Consider the following 13,839-nt stretch of genomic DNA (forward strand, 5'->3'; position numbering starts at 1 on the left):
TTAACTATTAATGTTCTTTGTGCTTCTCTGTGCTATAAAAACTCACATCAAAAGAAAGAAATAAAACAAAAGCAAAAAATACACAATAATATATTCAATCATGCACTGACAAACATATAGTTATCACTGGAGGGAACAAAAAAAAAATCAAACACCACCAAATTATAATATATCAGAAAATGAATGACATTGTGGGCAGCATATATATAAAAAAAAGGAGTAATAATATCTACAAACCATTAAAAAAAGAACTGCAAATAGGGGTGAATTTTTAATAATACGAGGAATACATAAAAGTGAAAAATCTAAATAAATGTGCAATAAGTGTACTAACAAAAAAATGGGAATGTGTATGTACAAAAAAGGTAAGGATAACATTACCATGCACCTCAGCAGCAACCTTCTCTTAGCACTCTTTAGTTCAGGCTACAACGTACGGACTACACTGGCACCTCGGATGGCCCCTAACCCTTAGACGGCGGCAGTATTTGAAGAGTAGCTCCCCAAAATGAATCATCTATATACAGTCACTGCCGCCCTTAGCAACATAGCATGAAGACAGTTACGCCGCACAAGGGGTGTTTTAACTATCGTCTGTATATAGATTCTACCGCAATCTGGAAGTGTTGTTATATTTCTGCCACATAAAACTGACTGACTGAATTTTGGACTGTATGTATATAGTTCCATCGCCGTCTAAGGGTCAACAAAGCCACCCCCACAGAGCACACTTATGGAAATGCCACTCCACGCTGCGACATTTCCTTAACGAGACTCTGACGCCACGGGATGGAAAGGTGCGGGCAGGTTACAGGTACATAATGCAACAGGTCAAGGCAGGTCAGTTCAGGGTCATGGATGGATAGACAGGCAGACAGATTAATATGCTGAGGTCGTACACATAATACGACAGCATCTAAGTTTCCCTCTCTCCTTTTCATACTGCTGTTTAACTCATTTTACATTATCGTTAATCTCTCATCTTCAGGAAAGCTCAAAGGGCAGATGGACCAGTAACCAACTTAGCCGGACAACGGTGGTCAAAGATAGTGATAGGAGAACATCTACATTCTCCTACTTTCTGTTCTGCCAATTGACTTAAAATACCTCATCATCTCCCTTCCCCCCTTCTCACTGACTCATATGCCTGCTGGAGCTGTCGTGTTGAGAATATTTTGGTTGAGTGGTGGTTAGTTGCCAACAAAACACCCTGCCACATCAACTACACGCTAGTTAAGCACAGTTACAAAGCTGCAGCAGATATCCTCTAGTAGTTACCTTCATGTACTTATACCTAGTGACTACTCACAGCTCTTATCTGGAACTGAATACATATACATAACTACTCAGATGAGCAAAACATTCAGAAACAATAAGAGAACTAAGATTAAAACTTGCTGAAGCTTTATATTCAACATGAAATAGGAAAACAATGAAGATTCACAAAGTTAAAACTACTATATGAAAACCAAGTGAATCTATCGGCTGCCATTACCTCAGGGCACAGCTGCATGCTAGGAAACTTGATCTCAGCTCTTAGGGGAAATCAGTGAGCCATAGAGTGCTAAATGGTTAATGAGTGACAAGAACTCACCCAACAGATTCTAAGTCAGGAAATTATAGTTGTCTCAAATCCTCTTTGCATAATGATCCTACGATATGACAAGGGGTTGAGTCTGTGCACCCCCTCAAGCAAGGTAGACTGCAGGTCACCGTGAGACAACAACCGTTCAAACACTATGTAGCTAGTTGTTGGGGGCCCGGGACCCCCGCTATCTACTTCCCAGGGTAAGAACTAATTTGTCACGTTCACTATGGCATTACAAGAGGGCAACTATGGCAATTACATGAGTGCATAAGATTACAATAACTAACTTATCATCAACCTTGTCAACTACTTCATGTTCCCAGCACTTGTACAGCTTGCCAATGCACTTAACATTAATTCTGAACAAGCAAGCACCACTTCCTTAGGTACACAAGTCTTTGATCTACAAATTCTCAAGTTCATCTGTTAATATTGAGTAATTTTGAGATGTCTGTGCACACCCAGTCTTTAGTCTGGGTGGTTTGAGTGTTCCACATTTTCAAAAACTATACTTTTCTCAGTTTTTTTTAGAGAAAATGGCTGTTCTCCCTACCATTAACTACTTCCTAATAAATATTGATATATATAATCTATTCCTAATTAATAGCCATCGTTCACTAATACAAAAATATAGATATATATATATTAAGTGTTGGCATACAGATAAATTTTTCTCCGCACGTCCACAAATTGATCGACAGAGGGTACAGCCGAGTAGGGACTGGAATGCATGTCACCGAGCCTAAGCTACTTACGCCACCGCCACACGCTGCCTCCAAGCCTACGCGCCGCAGAGAGGAAAGCTAAACAGCACACAAACTAAAGCAGCACTACCCGCAACGAAACAAGGCATGCACACACACACACACACACGCAAGGCCGTGTTGTGTATGTGTGTGCATCCGTGTGCGGCCCAACACACCACATTAAGTATTTATTAAAGCCTACCTATGGTCCAATAACACTAGACACAGCAGCCTTAGCCTTAGAGTAACTGAAAGCCTCTGGTACCAGCCACACCCGCTGGACAGACTGTTCTCCGCAGTATAATAAAAACAGCAGCCAAGAGTGTATTGTGTATATGAGTCATTTGGTGAGATACAACTTACATTTCATCATAGCAACCATAGAGGGAGAATGTTCGCCTTACAATTATGAAAAAAAAGGTAGGTAGTGTTATAATTCCATACTGCAAGATATAGGAAAGCACCAGATTATTACTCCTTCATTATAAGAACCTGTGCCATTATCTCCCATTATTACCTCATTATAGCAACCATAGAGGGAGAATGTTCACCTTACAGTTATTAAAAGGTGGTATGAGTTATAATTTCATACAGTAAGATAGAGGAGAGCACCAGTTTACTCCTTCATAATAAGAACCTGTGTTAATATCTCCAATTATTAGCTCATTATAGCAACCATAGACGAAGAACGTTTGCCTTGCAGTTATGAAAAGGTAGTACAAGTTATAATTCCATACTGTAAGATTGAGGAGAGCACCAGTTTACTCCTTCATAATAAGAACCTGTGTTAACATCTCCAATTATTACCTCATTATAGCAACCATAGACGAAGAACGTTTGCCTTACAGTTATGAAAAGGTAGTACGAGTTATAATTTCATACTGTAAGATTGAGGAAAGCAACAGATTATGCCTTCATTACTTTATACGAACCTGTGCCTTTGATATCTCCCATTATTACCTCATTATAGCAACCATAGACGAAGAATGTTTGCCTTACAGTTATGAAAAGGTAATACGAGTTATAATTCCATACGGTAAGATATAGGAAACAACAGATTACGCCTTCATTACTTTATACGAACCTGTGCCATCATTATCTCGGCTTCCTAAACACACACTGATACAAAGAACCATCAAATGCACTCTGAATAAAATAGTTGCACCGTAATATAATCCCGAGGTAAACACGTCAAACACGGAAGGCATGTTGTGTTACTCTATCAAACTAACAAACGCCTTGATGGAGAAAATGTTCCCTTCTCTTCATTGTGTCTGTTCAGTAATACATGAGATTTTTTTCATCCCACAGTGCTTTCTTTACAACCATTCAAGCCTATCCTCTCTTACCACTCACATTTGATCATTGAGTGTCATTCTATCAAACTAGCTGAAGAAAATGTTCCCTTCTCTTCATTGTGTCTGTTCAGTAATACATCAGATTCTTCTCATCTCACAGTGCTTTCTTTACAACCATTCAAGCCTATCCTCTCTTACCACTTAGATCATTGAGTTTGTTATTCTATCAAACTAGCTGAAGAAAATGTTCCCTTCTCTTCATTGTGTCTATTCAGTAATACACAAGATTCTTTTTCTCCTAAAGTACTTTCCTTACAACCATTCAAGCTTATCGTCTCTTTCAGCTTTATCCATTATGTACCTTTATCCACTGAAGAAAAAGTTCCCCTCTCTTCATTGTGTCTTTTCAGTAACACCTAAGATTCTTTTTCTTCCACGGTACTTTCCTTACAACCATTCAAGCCTCTCCTCTCTTACAGCCTTATCCATTGCATTCATCCACTGAGTTTGTGTAGTTCAACATTGTACAACAGCATCATTACAACCCACCACGCCCATTGTTCCTCCTTAGCCGTGCAAACCTACCTACGCCTCTTGTGAGGTTATCTACAATTGCGAGTTTCTTGACGTCCTACAGTAGACACCTTCCTTACAACCCACCAAGTCTCTTAAACACATCCCTAATGCAATGCTACATATGCCTTAAATCTTTATAGTACTTTGCATCTACCAGTGAGATCAAATATATCATTACTTTACATCATGCATATGGGAGGGAGCATTTGCCAGGTCCTATGCACTGTTCCAACTAGCACTCATAGCACACAGAAACACTTGGGGAAATTGCAACGTTATAAAAATGAGCTACTGTCAAGATAAACACCATTCCATACTTTGACAATAAGTTAATCTGTATATTTCAGCTTAATCTTCCCTTTTTCTTACTGTTTCTTCTTTTTTTTTCCATTTAACTTAGCTTCTTATCTTCTTCCCCTAAATTTCCAGACAATAAGTTAATCTGTATATTTCAGCTTAATTTTCCTTTTTCTTACTGTTTCTTCTGTTTTTATTTAATTTCTTATCTTCTATTAAATTTTCCCTAAGTTTTGTTCCTGGCACGAGGACTAACTGGCAGGGTGCATGTGCCTAGGCCAACACCTCCTTCCTGGTACCTACTAGTTCCTGTCTACTACACCGGTGCTCTGAGATGGGTGTTAACATGCTGTCCCTCACACCTCACCCCACCCCACCAACCCAAGTACTTTGCAGCCAACATTAACTCTGCAGCCAACATCATGAGAACACAATCCCTTCTACAGCGTATGGAATGTTGCGCCATTTGTTCAGCGTTTGTACTTGCTTATCTCCATTGATTAAAACTGGTGGTCATGTGTATGGAATTAAATATTTTTAAATTAGATCTAAAAACACATTATGCTGCAAATAGTGCCTTCAGTTACAATACTTTGGTTTCACATCAAGAATACAAGCTACGAGAACAGTACACACTATGTTATACTTTTTACCTTACATCATAACAAAAATTTCCATGGGTTAAGCTATTACATGGAGAGATCCTTCCAATGCAATCGTACTTTGGTTTCACATCAACAGACAAAGAATAGTCATTGCATAAATACAAAAATATTTTCAGAACGTGTCACTTTGGAAAGCAACACGCCAACACCTCGTGCCAGATTTGTACCGCGACACTTCCTACAAAAGGCACGTCAGATATGCAGGGAATCACACGAGTGCATTCAGTAATATGCATAGAGTGTGCCGGACACCGAGCTCTGTTGCAAACCATGAACTTCCCCCTGACAACACCAAAACATGCACCTGAAGATGACAAAAAACACCCAAAACTTGAGAGAAAGTGGAAAAGGGTGAATATTATGACACCCTGACACCCACCTCTCGCAAAACCCCAAAGATGGAATGTTAAAAAGGAATAGCTACCAACACCAACCTCAGAAAAATTCATAATCGAGCGTTAGTCTCAAATCTTCCTTCCACTGGTACTGACATCAAGAAATATAAACTTTTCACTCAACCTTTTCTCCTCATCCTTCATTGCTAATAACCAACACTGCCAGATCCTCATACTCAGCATATCGTATTTGCCAGCTTCAGGTTAAAAATTATTGCACAAACACAGATACTCATTTAAAGTTAGTGTTAAAATCATTATTGATGGAGGGGTTTTGCATTAGTTATGGGTCAGACACTGTAGCATACAACACGCTGGGTATGTGCTAATCTGTGAAAGCTGGTCATGACACAAATGCAAACTACAATACTCCTTCGTTACGACAGCAACAACTTTCTACTTTCTGCTCCATTTACGACGGTAGTGAGAGAGGAAAGGACACTGGAGAAACAAACTGCACTTCCCATTCATCTCCACACCAAACACATCAAACTAACCATTCACCGCTTCATTTATCTGGATAGCGAGTTAGAAAAGAACATAAAACTATTCGTTGTGATTCTGAATCCTAGAGAAAAGAGAGGATGAGTAAATCTCCTCCGTAAAAATCCCTATAAGCCTTCGACACACGACCTTTTATATATATATGCATGAAAAGTGTGCAGATTTTACAAACATGCACCTGGATATAAAGCTACACAAGGGGTATAAGAGGCACCTCCTGCTATGGCACCTACTCAAAGCCCGGCACTTGGACAAGGCATCACGTGTGGCACTGTGGAGCAGCAAAAACAGCCCAGACCCAGAGAAAAAAAGGCTCCAAGTGAAAAATGTAGCAGAAAAAGTATGAGGACTGTCGCTGCACTAAAAATGGACCTCAGAAAAATCCCCAAAATTAAAAACGTAGCAAAAAAATAGGAGTAACTGCAATAGAAAAAAAATCAGCCTTAATTAAATGGTAAACACTGACAAATGCTACAGTGCTGAGATGGGCGGAATAAATATACTAAGGAATGTCGTTGTAGCTGCATAAATGAGACTGCCACTGTAGATACAAAAATGTGACGTAACGATAAAACACTGGAAGGAAACGTTACAAGAGCTGCATAAAATGGTGTGGTAAAAACGCTGCAATACTGAGAGAAGCTGCAAAAAGAGTAACACGTAGCTGCGGCAAAAACAATAATAGTCGCCACTTTACAAGGGACTCAAAACATTATGGGTGGTTGGTATTCTCAGACACTTCTGCCTCTCACATCAATCATTGCCAGGACGAAAAGGAGATCAATCCAATTCTCATGAGTGGTTTTTAGGCTCATGATGCACAAATAGGATCAAACTACTACCAGGATCATAAAACTGCCCCTGGAAATGACCCGAACTCCATGAAACCCTTGTTAAATATGTGTGCTTGAGGGCAGAAGTGTTTAAGAATATGACCCTATGAACCACAGCTAAAAAAGGAGATTAATCCAGTTCTCATGAGTGGTTTTTAGGCTCATGATGCACAAATAGGATCAAACTACTACCAGGATCATAAGACTGCCCCTGGAAATGACCCAATCTCCTATGACACCCTTGTTAAATATGTGTGCTTGAGGGCAGAAATGTTGAAGAATATGACCCCATGAACCACAGCTAAAAAAGGATAACAAAAAACAATCACCACTCTCACAGTCAAGGCACAGTTATTAGGCACGAGAAACTTGATACTTTTGATCCCTGTGCTCATCAAAGTTTGCATAATGTTATGTAAAGTTGTGTCCACACGAACCACATCAAATTCCCTTTCAAAACACACACAGTCATTTTTAATACTCCATTTAGCCCTAACAGGAGGCCAAGATACTGAGTGATACATTTTGAAATATTCACAATAGATAATTAGTTAAACACTCAAAGGAAAATTGACTGAATAACTTGTGATACTAAAACCATGAACTGTGGAAAAATTGAAAAGTAATATGTTGCAAGAGAGAGACTAAGATATTGAGTGATACATTTTGAAACATTCCTGATAAACATTATTTAAACCCTCGAAGGGAAAACTGACTGAATAACTTGTAATATCAAAACTATGAACTGAAGAAAAATTGAATTATAAAACAAATACCAGCCAAACACAAGGACAGGACTCACACATCATCTCGTAAATGTCCCTCCTAAGACTGATAATACTTTTGTGCTGCATGTTTGTATATCTCTGCGACCATTGCTGTATACAAGGCAAGTAGAGGAAGGAGTAGAGAGCACCTCATAATGTACTTCAATGCCCTATCAATTCCTCCACGACTCAATTGAAGACTTTGTGCTACGATTCTCATGGTGATAAACAACCTCACTGGATCACTAGGAACGTACAAAAAAGGTAATAATGCCCACGCGAGGAAACATTCTGTGCCGTATTATGAGTTGAGATTCCTTTGAAGCAACTCCGAGAAGGGAACGGAGTCAACCCAAGAAGCAAAATTAGTGAGGAGTTGTGTGGGGGGGAACGGGGTATGAATTGGGTGTGGGTAGTCTTGTAACCTGCCTTTGTCTGTGTCTTTCTGTTATTCTGTATTTCTTAAAGCTTGGAGAGAAATTAGGTTGAGGATAATCTTGTAACCTGCCTCTGCCTGTGTTTCTGTTATTCTGTATTTCCTAAAACTGGAAAAAAAATTAGGTTGAGGATATTCTTGTAACCTACCTGTCTGTGTTTGTTATTATGTATTTCTTAAAGCTTGGAAAAAAATTAGGTTTGGGGTAATCTTGTAACCTTCCCATCTGTGTTTCTGTATTCCTGTATTTCTCTAATGCCATGTCTGTTCTCTATATGCCTCTATGTGTCTTCATCTACATATGTGTCTCATGGTTAGCTTGTCTCATTACCTCTGTGTTTGTCAGTATCTGTAAATATCTCTACTGTTTACAAAATGAGGTCTGTATATAAATATTCTGAATACTTTCCAGGCGTTTATGTTACTTAAACCTATCATTACTTTTGTCACCTGCTTGCGGTATGGTTGGTGGCTGTGGCTGTGAGCATGTTAGAAGGGTGTGTCTGTATATATATAAGCTAATGGTGCTGAGAGGTGCAGTGCAAAAAGATCTGTTTAAGTGGTAAGAGTGTATGCTTGAAGGTGTATATATATATGTCTTCCTCATGACATGCCTGTGCTATTTGTATTCTTGTTCCTTTTGCTTACTGTGGAAACAATGAAACTGACTGTGCTGAAAATATGAGAGGAGTGTGAATTCTTGCAGGCTCCTTATGCTCTTATGTGGAATGTATAAATGCTTATGTATACCTATCTCTCTCCCTCATGGTATATATATGGTATTGTTATGTCCCTTACCTACTGCAGACAAGACACCATAAGACTGTCTGTACTGAGTGGTATGAAGGTAAAATATGTGTTTATATGTGGTATGTATGGAAGCTTAAGTGTAGTATTAATCTCATTCCCTCAGGATATATATATGTGGTATAATTATGTCCCTTTCTTACTGCAGACAAAATACCATGGAACTGTCTGTGCTGAGTGCTGAAAAGGTATAATATGTGTGCATATGTAAAAGGTATATATATGTGGTTTGTAGATATGCTTAAATATACTATGCATCTTTCTCCCTCATGGTATGTTTGTGGTATTATTATGTCCTCCTTCCACTGAAAACAAAACACCATGAGACTGAAGGTGCTGAATGCTGTAAAGGTAAAATATGTGTGTATATGTAAGAGATATATATATATGGTTTGTAGATATGCTATGTTGGTACGTTTGTGGTATCGTAATGTCCCTTTCCTACTGTAAACAAGACACCATAAGACTGTCCATGCCAAGTGCTGAGAAGGTAAAAGAGGTGTGTAATATGTGGTATGTATGCAAGCTTAACTGTAGTATGCATCTCTCTCTCTCATGTGGTATAGTTACGCCCCTTCCCTCACTGCAGACGGGACACCATGAGACTGACGGTGCTGTGTGTGTTGTGCAGGATCGCCATGGCCTTGTGTAGGTCGGCCTGGCGTAGGTCCACACCGTCCACCTGCAGCAGCTTGTCCCCCACCTTGAGGGCCGACGAGGCTGCCCCGCCGCCCGCCACGCTCATCACGTAAATGCTCTGTGGGAAGGTGATGAAGGTGACGGTGGGTAAAAGTTGGGAGATGAATGATGCAGGAGAATGGAGTATGAAGAACGAATGTGAATGAATAAGGAATGAGAATGGATGAATGAGAATGAGAATGAACAAGAATATGAATGAGAATGAAGGAGAGTAAAAACTGAAGAATGAGAATATGAATGAGAACTGATGGAGAATAAAGACTGAAGAAGAAGTGAGAATGAGAATGAATGCAAATGAATGAATAAATGAGAATGAAGGAGAAGGATGACTGAAGAATGAGAATGAGAATGAATGAGAATAAACAAGAATAAGAATGAAAATAAAGAAGACAACAGAAAAACAAGTGAAAATGAGAACAAGTGAACAAGAATGAACAAGAAGAAGAAAATGAGACTGATTAGTTTCTTTTCCACTTTTCCTTCAATCTTTTCCCGCCTCTACAAGCTGAACCACCAAGGGCAGCAGCACCAGCATCATCTTACCTTATCATCAGGGTCTGCATTGGACTGCCCTATCGTGAAGCCCAGGTCGGGATTCTTCTCAATCATCACTGGGAACTGGAGGAGAAGGCGGAGGTTAGGTTAGGTTAGGTTAGAGGGTGAGGGCTTCTGTTGGGGTTATAGAGAGGGGGACTGCTGAGGTAATTAGTGGGTTTATGAAGAACTTATATATACTGCCTTGTGTACATATGTGAAGGGGAGAAGTAAATAAAAGAGGGAAGGGGGAAAACTAAGGTGAGGTGAGAGGGATAATCTAGTGAGGATAAAATGAAAATAAGGAAAAAAAAGGGGTGATTAATGAGAGGGTTTACAAAGAACTTATATGTAACTGCCTTGTGTCTATACGTGAAGGGGAGAAATAAATAAAAGAGAGAAGGGGGGTTAAATGAAAATAAGGAGCAAAAAGGGATGATTGAATGAGAGGATAAAATGAAAAGGTATAAACATATGAAATTCAGTGAGATAAATTCATCGCCAAAAGAATAAATTTATATCACCAAGAAAAGATCAGCTGTCCAAAAAGATCCCCCAAAAAGAAATATGCAAACAACTGACACTAAAAATCAAGACCAAAAAAGTACAAAAGATCAAATTAGAGTTGAAAAAATACACCAATAATATAAAAATGGGAATAAAAGAAAGAGAAAACCCAAAAATAACAAAAAAAATCAGGAAATAAAAGAGAAGAAAAATCAGAGAAATAGAAGAATAACAGCAATCAATTACGAAAAAAAAAATTAGGACGTTTTAAACTTTGGCATTCCCCCTGAACATGTAAGAGGCACACCACCACCACCACCACCACCATCACCACCACCACCACCACAACCACCACCGCCACCACCATTACCACTTTCCTCACCACCATTACCCCAAGCCATCACCCAACCATTCACCACTACCAAGCCCATACTCTTCAGCCCACATTCAGACACTTCACATTCTCATAAAAAAAAAAATAATAAAAAAATAAAATAAAAAAAAAGACATCAAGAGAAGGCTTCCCAAGGACAAATAAGTGTAGCAGAAATAAGACAAAATAAAAGGAACAAAAGGCTTCCCAAAAACGAATTAAGGCGAGCAGAAATAAGATAAAATAAAGGACATCAAAGGCTTCCCATGAACAAATTAATAGTAGGAGAAATATAAATGATAAACAAAAATCTTACCAATGACAAATTAGGCTTAGCATTGATATAAGACAGAAATAAGACATAAAACAAGACATCCCAAAGACAAATCAATATCAATAATAGGAAAAACATAGAGGGAAAAAACATAACCCGGGCTTCTCAATCAAGAGCAGCAGAAAACAATAGGTGCCAAAACAAAACCCCTTCTCAAACCAAGAAGCACCAGAAACACAAGATCTAGCCCAGGATATTTACCATTTAAGGTGGTACCTGGACACTCTGCGCTCAGGGATCCAAACCTTCCTGGTCTGGATGGAGGCATGAGGGGAGAGTGAGAGAGAGAGTTGGCCGAGTGAGTGAGGTGAGAAACACAAACACACACGCAAGAACACGGAGATACAAGGCTACGTATTGTTAGTTCAGAGCTCGTTGGTTATCACACTCACAATGCTAAGAGATGAAGCTTGGAGTAGTAATAGTAAATGAGGTGTTGAGAGTTATGAAGAATCTTATATTAGCTTAGAACACAAGTAATGAGGATATGTATATTAGTTCAGAGCTCCAGTTGGTCATCACAATCACAATGCTATGAAGCTTGAAATAGTAGCATATAGTAATATTGAATGAGGTGTTGAGAGTTATGAAGAATCTTATATTAGCTTAGAACACAAGTAATGAGGATATGTATATTAGTTCAGAGCTCCAGATGGTCATTACAATCACAATGTTAAGAGCCGAAGCTTGAAATAGTAGCATACAGTAATAGTAAATGATGTGTTGAGAGTGTTGCGGCATTTCATATTAGCTTAGAACAAAAGTAATGAGAATATGTTTATTAGTTCAGAGCTCCACATGGTCCTCGTACTCACAATGTTACGACACAAAGCTTGAAATAGTAATAGTATGAGTTATGAGGAGCCTAATATTAGCATAGGAAGGCTGTGTGAGTTAGAAGATTAAAAAGCTTTAGAACAGCCAGACTGATTTAGCTGTATAGGCATCAGCCAGTTTAAGAGCTATATCACAGCACCATTGTTATGTGTTAAATACCTACTGTGTGTGTATGGGGAGGCAAATGCTTTGAATATTATATAGCTACATGAATATCTACCTTTATACATAACTTACTCCCATAAATGTAACGAAAATATTGCGTGTCTATGGGGGAGGTGTATGTTTACGCACATTTACACACTCTATTTCTACTTCAGCGGCAGCCACAGATCCCACACTAAACACAAGAATCACTAAGTAAGACAACATCCATGGAGAGAGAAGAACTTGCCCCCAAAAATTACCCTGGGGAATCTTTACTTACTAATATCACCTTATACCACCACCCTTGCCAGCATTGACTGACTCCCTGTTTACACACACTATTTCTACTTCATCTGCAGTTATGGATCCCACCATAAATACATGAATAACTAAATAAGACAACATCCAAGGAGATGCAGTTGTCCTAAAGACTATTCCGGTAAGACTTCCACTACTAATACCACCTTTGAAACTACAGATCAACCCACTCTTTACACATTCTACATCTACTTCACTTGCCAGATCATACAGCAAATACATAAATCACTAGAGTAGAAGAGAGAAAGCTGCCCCATAATTATACTGGCAAAACTTTCCTTACTTAACATCCCCTATATAAATACACACCAACTCCCTGTTTACACACACTACTTCAGCTGCCAGATCCTACATTAAATACACAAATCACTAGAGTAGAGGAGAGAAAGCTGCCCCATAATTATACTGGCAAAACCTTACTTAACATCCCCTTCATAAATACACACCAACTCCCTGTTTACACATTCTACTTCTATTTCCACCACACTGTACTCAAAACGTCTGCACACCCAGGTCTGTACGCTACCAACACCACACTCAGCACTTGCCTAGACCCTACACTGCCGCCTCCCCGGGCCTTCCGTGGCGGTTTCCTTACAACTCTAGCATTACGCAGCGCATCATCCTCCCCCTCCTGCGGTGCAGAAAAATATATACAAACTACACATTCTGCCGCTCATTATCAGAGCAGGAAATAAAATAATAAAGATGTCCACCAGTTGACTAGAGTATGAGAAAGGAAATAAGCATTATGCAATCTGCTTAAGTACTAAAAATTCACTGAAAAAAAAAGAGAAGACAGAAAATAAGTGTTCGGTGATTTGCCTATGCACTAAAATTTCATTGGAGGAAAAAAAATAGTTTTCTTGTATTACCTAAAGCAGAAAATAAGTGTTCCGCTACTTGCCTAAGTGATACAAATTCATTCAGTCCTTGCAATTTAGCCAAGCATGGAAATAACCTACTTTAACATTTAGAGATGCATGTAAAGGTGTTTATAATGTGTCTTTAGATTTATGTGCACCTGACAAGTAGTGAATGATGTTAATAATATTGATACGGTAATGCTGCTGCCATGCAAACTTCAAAGCATCAATGGCCATAATTATCGGATAAACAGTCAAAAATAAAAATTAATGAATAAGTCACTGAATATGAAAAAAAATCACAAACATACA

General features: G+C 38.9%; 1 protein-coding gene across 10 annotated transcripts in view; it reads right to left on the reverse strand.

The window, feature by feature from the left end:
- Positions 1-256: 256 nt before the first annotated feature.
- Positions 257-13,839, reverse strand: part of LOC126993123 (nascent polypeptide-associated complex subunit alpha, muscle-specific form-like) — a 29,506-nt gene continuing 15,923 nt past the window's right edge. For 4 of the 10 annotated variants that reach the window (XM_050851984.1, XM_050851983.1, XM_050851985.1 and 1 more), the window contains exons 17-18: positions 10,155-10,229; positions 257-9,669 (exon numbers count right to left, since the gene is read on the reverse strand). In XM_050851984.1, the coding sequence (XP_050707941.1) occupies positions 9,493-9,669; positions 10,155-10,229 (252 nt within the window). In that variant the 3' untranslated portion in view covers positions 257-9,492. Of the gene's footprint in view, positions 9,670-10,154; positions 10,230-11,560; positions 11,614-11,684; positions 13,296-13,839 lie in introns of those variants that run through there. The other 6 variants (XR_007747430.1, XR_007747429.1, XM_050851987.1 and 3 more) reach the window with 4 other exon arrangements.

The sequence above is a fragment of the Eriocheir sinensis genome, unplaced genomic scaffold, assembly GCF_024679095.1.
Source record: "Eriocheir sinensis breed Jianghai 21 unplaced genomic scaffold, ASM2467909v1 Scaffold564, whole genome shotgun sequence".
NCBI lineage: Eukaryota > Metazoa > Arthropoda > Malacostraca > Decapoda > Varunidae > Eriocheir > Eriocheir sinensis.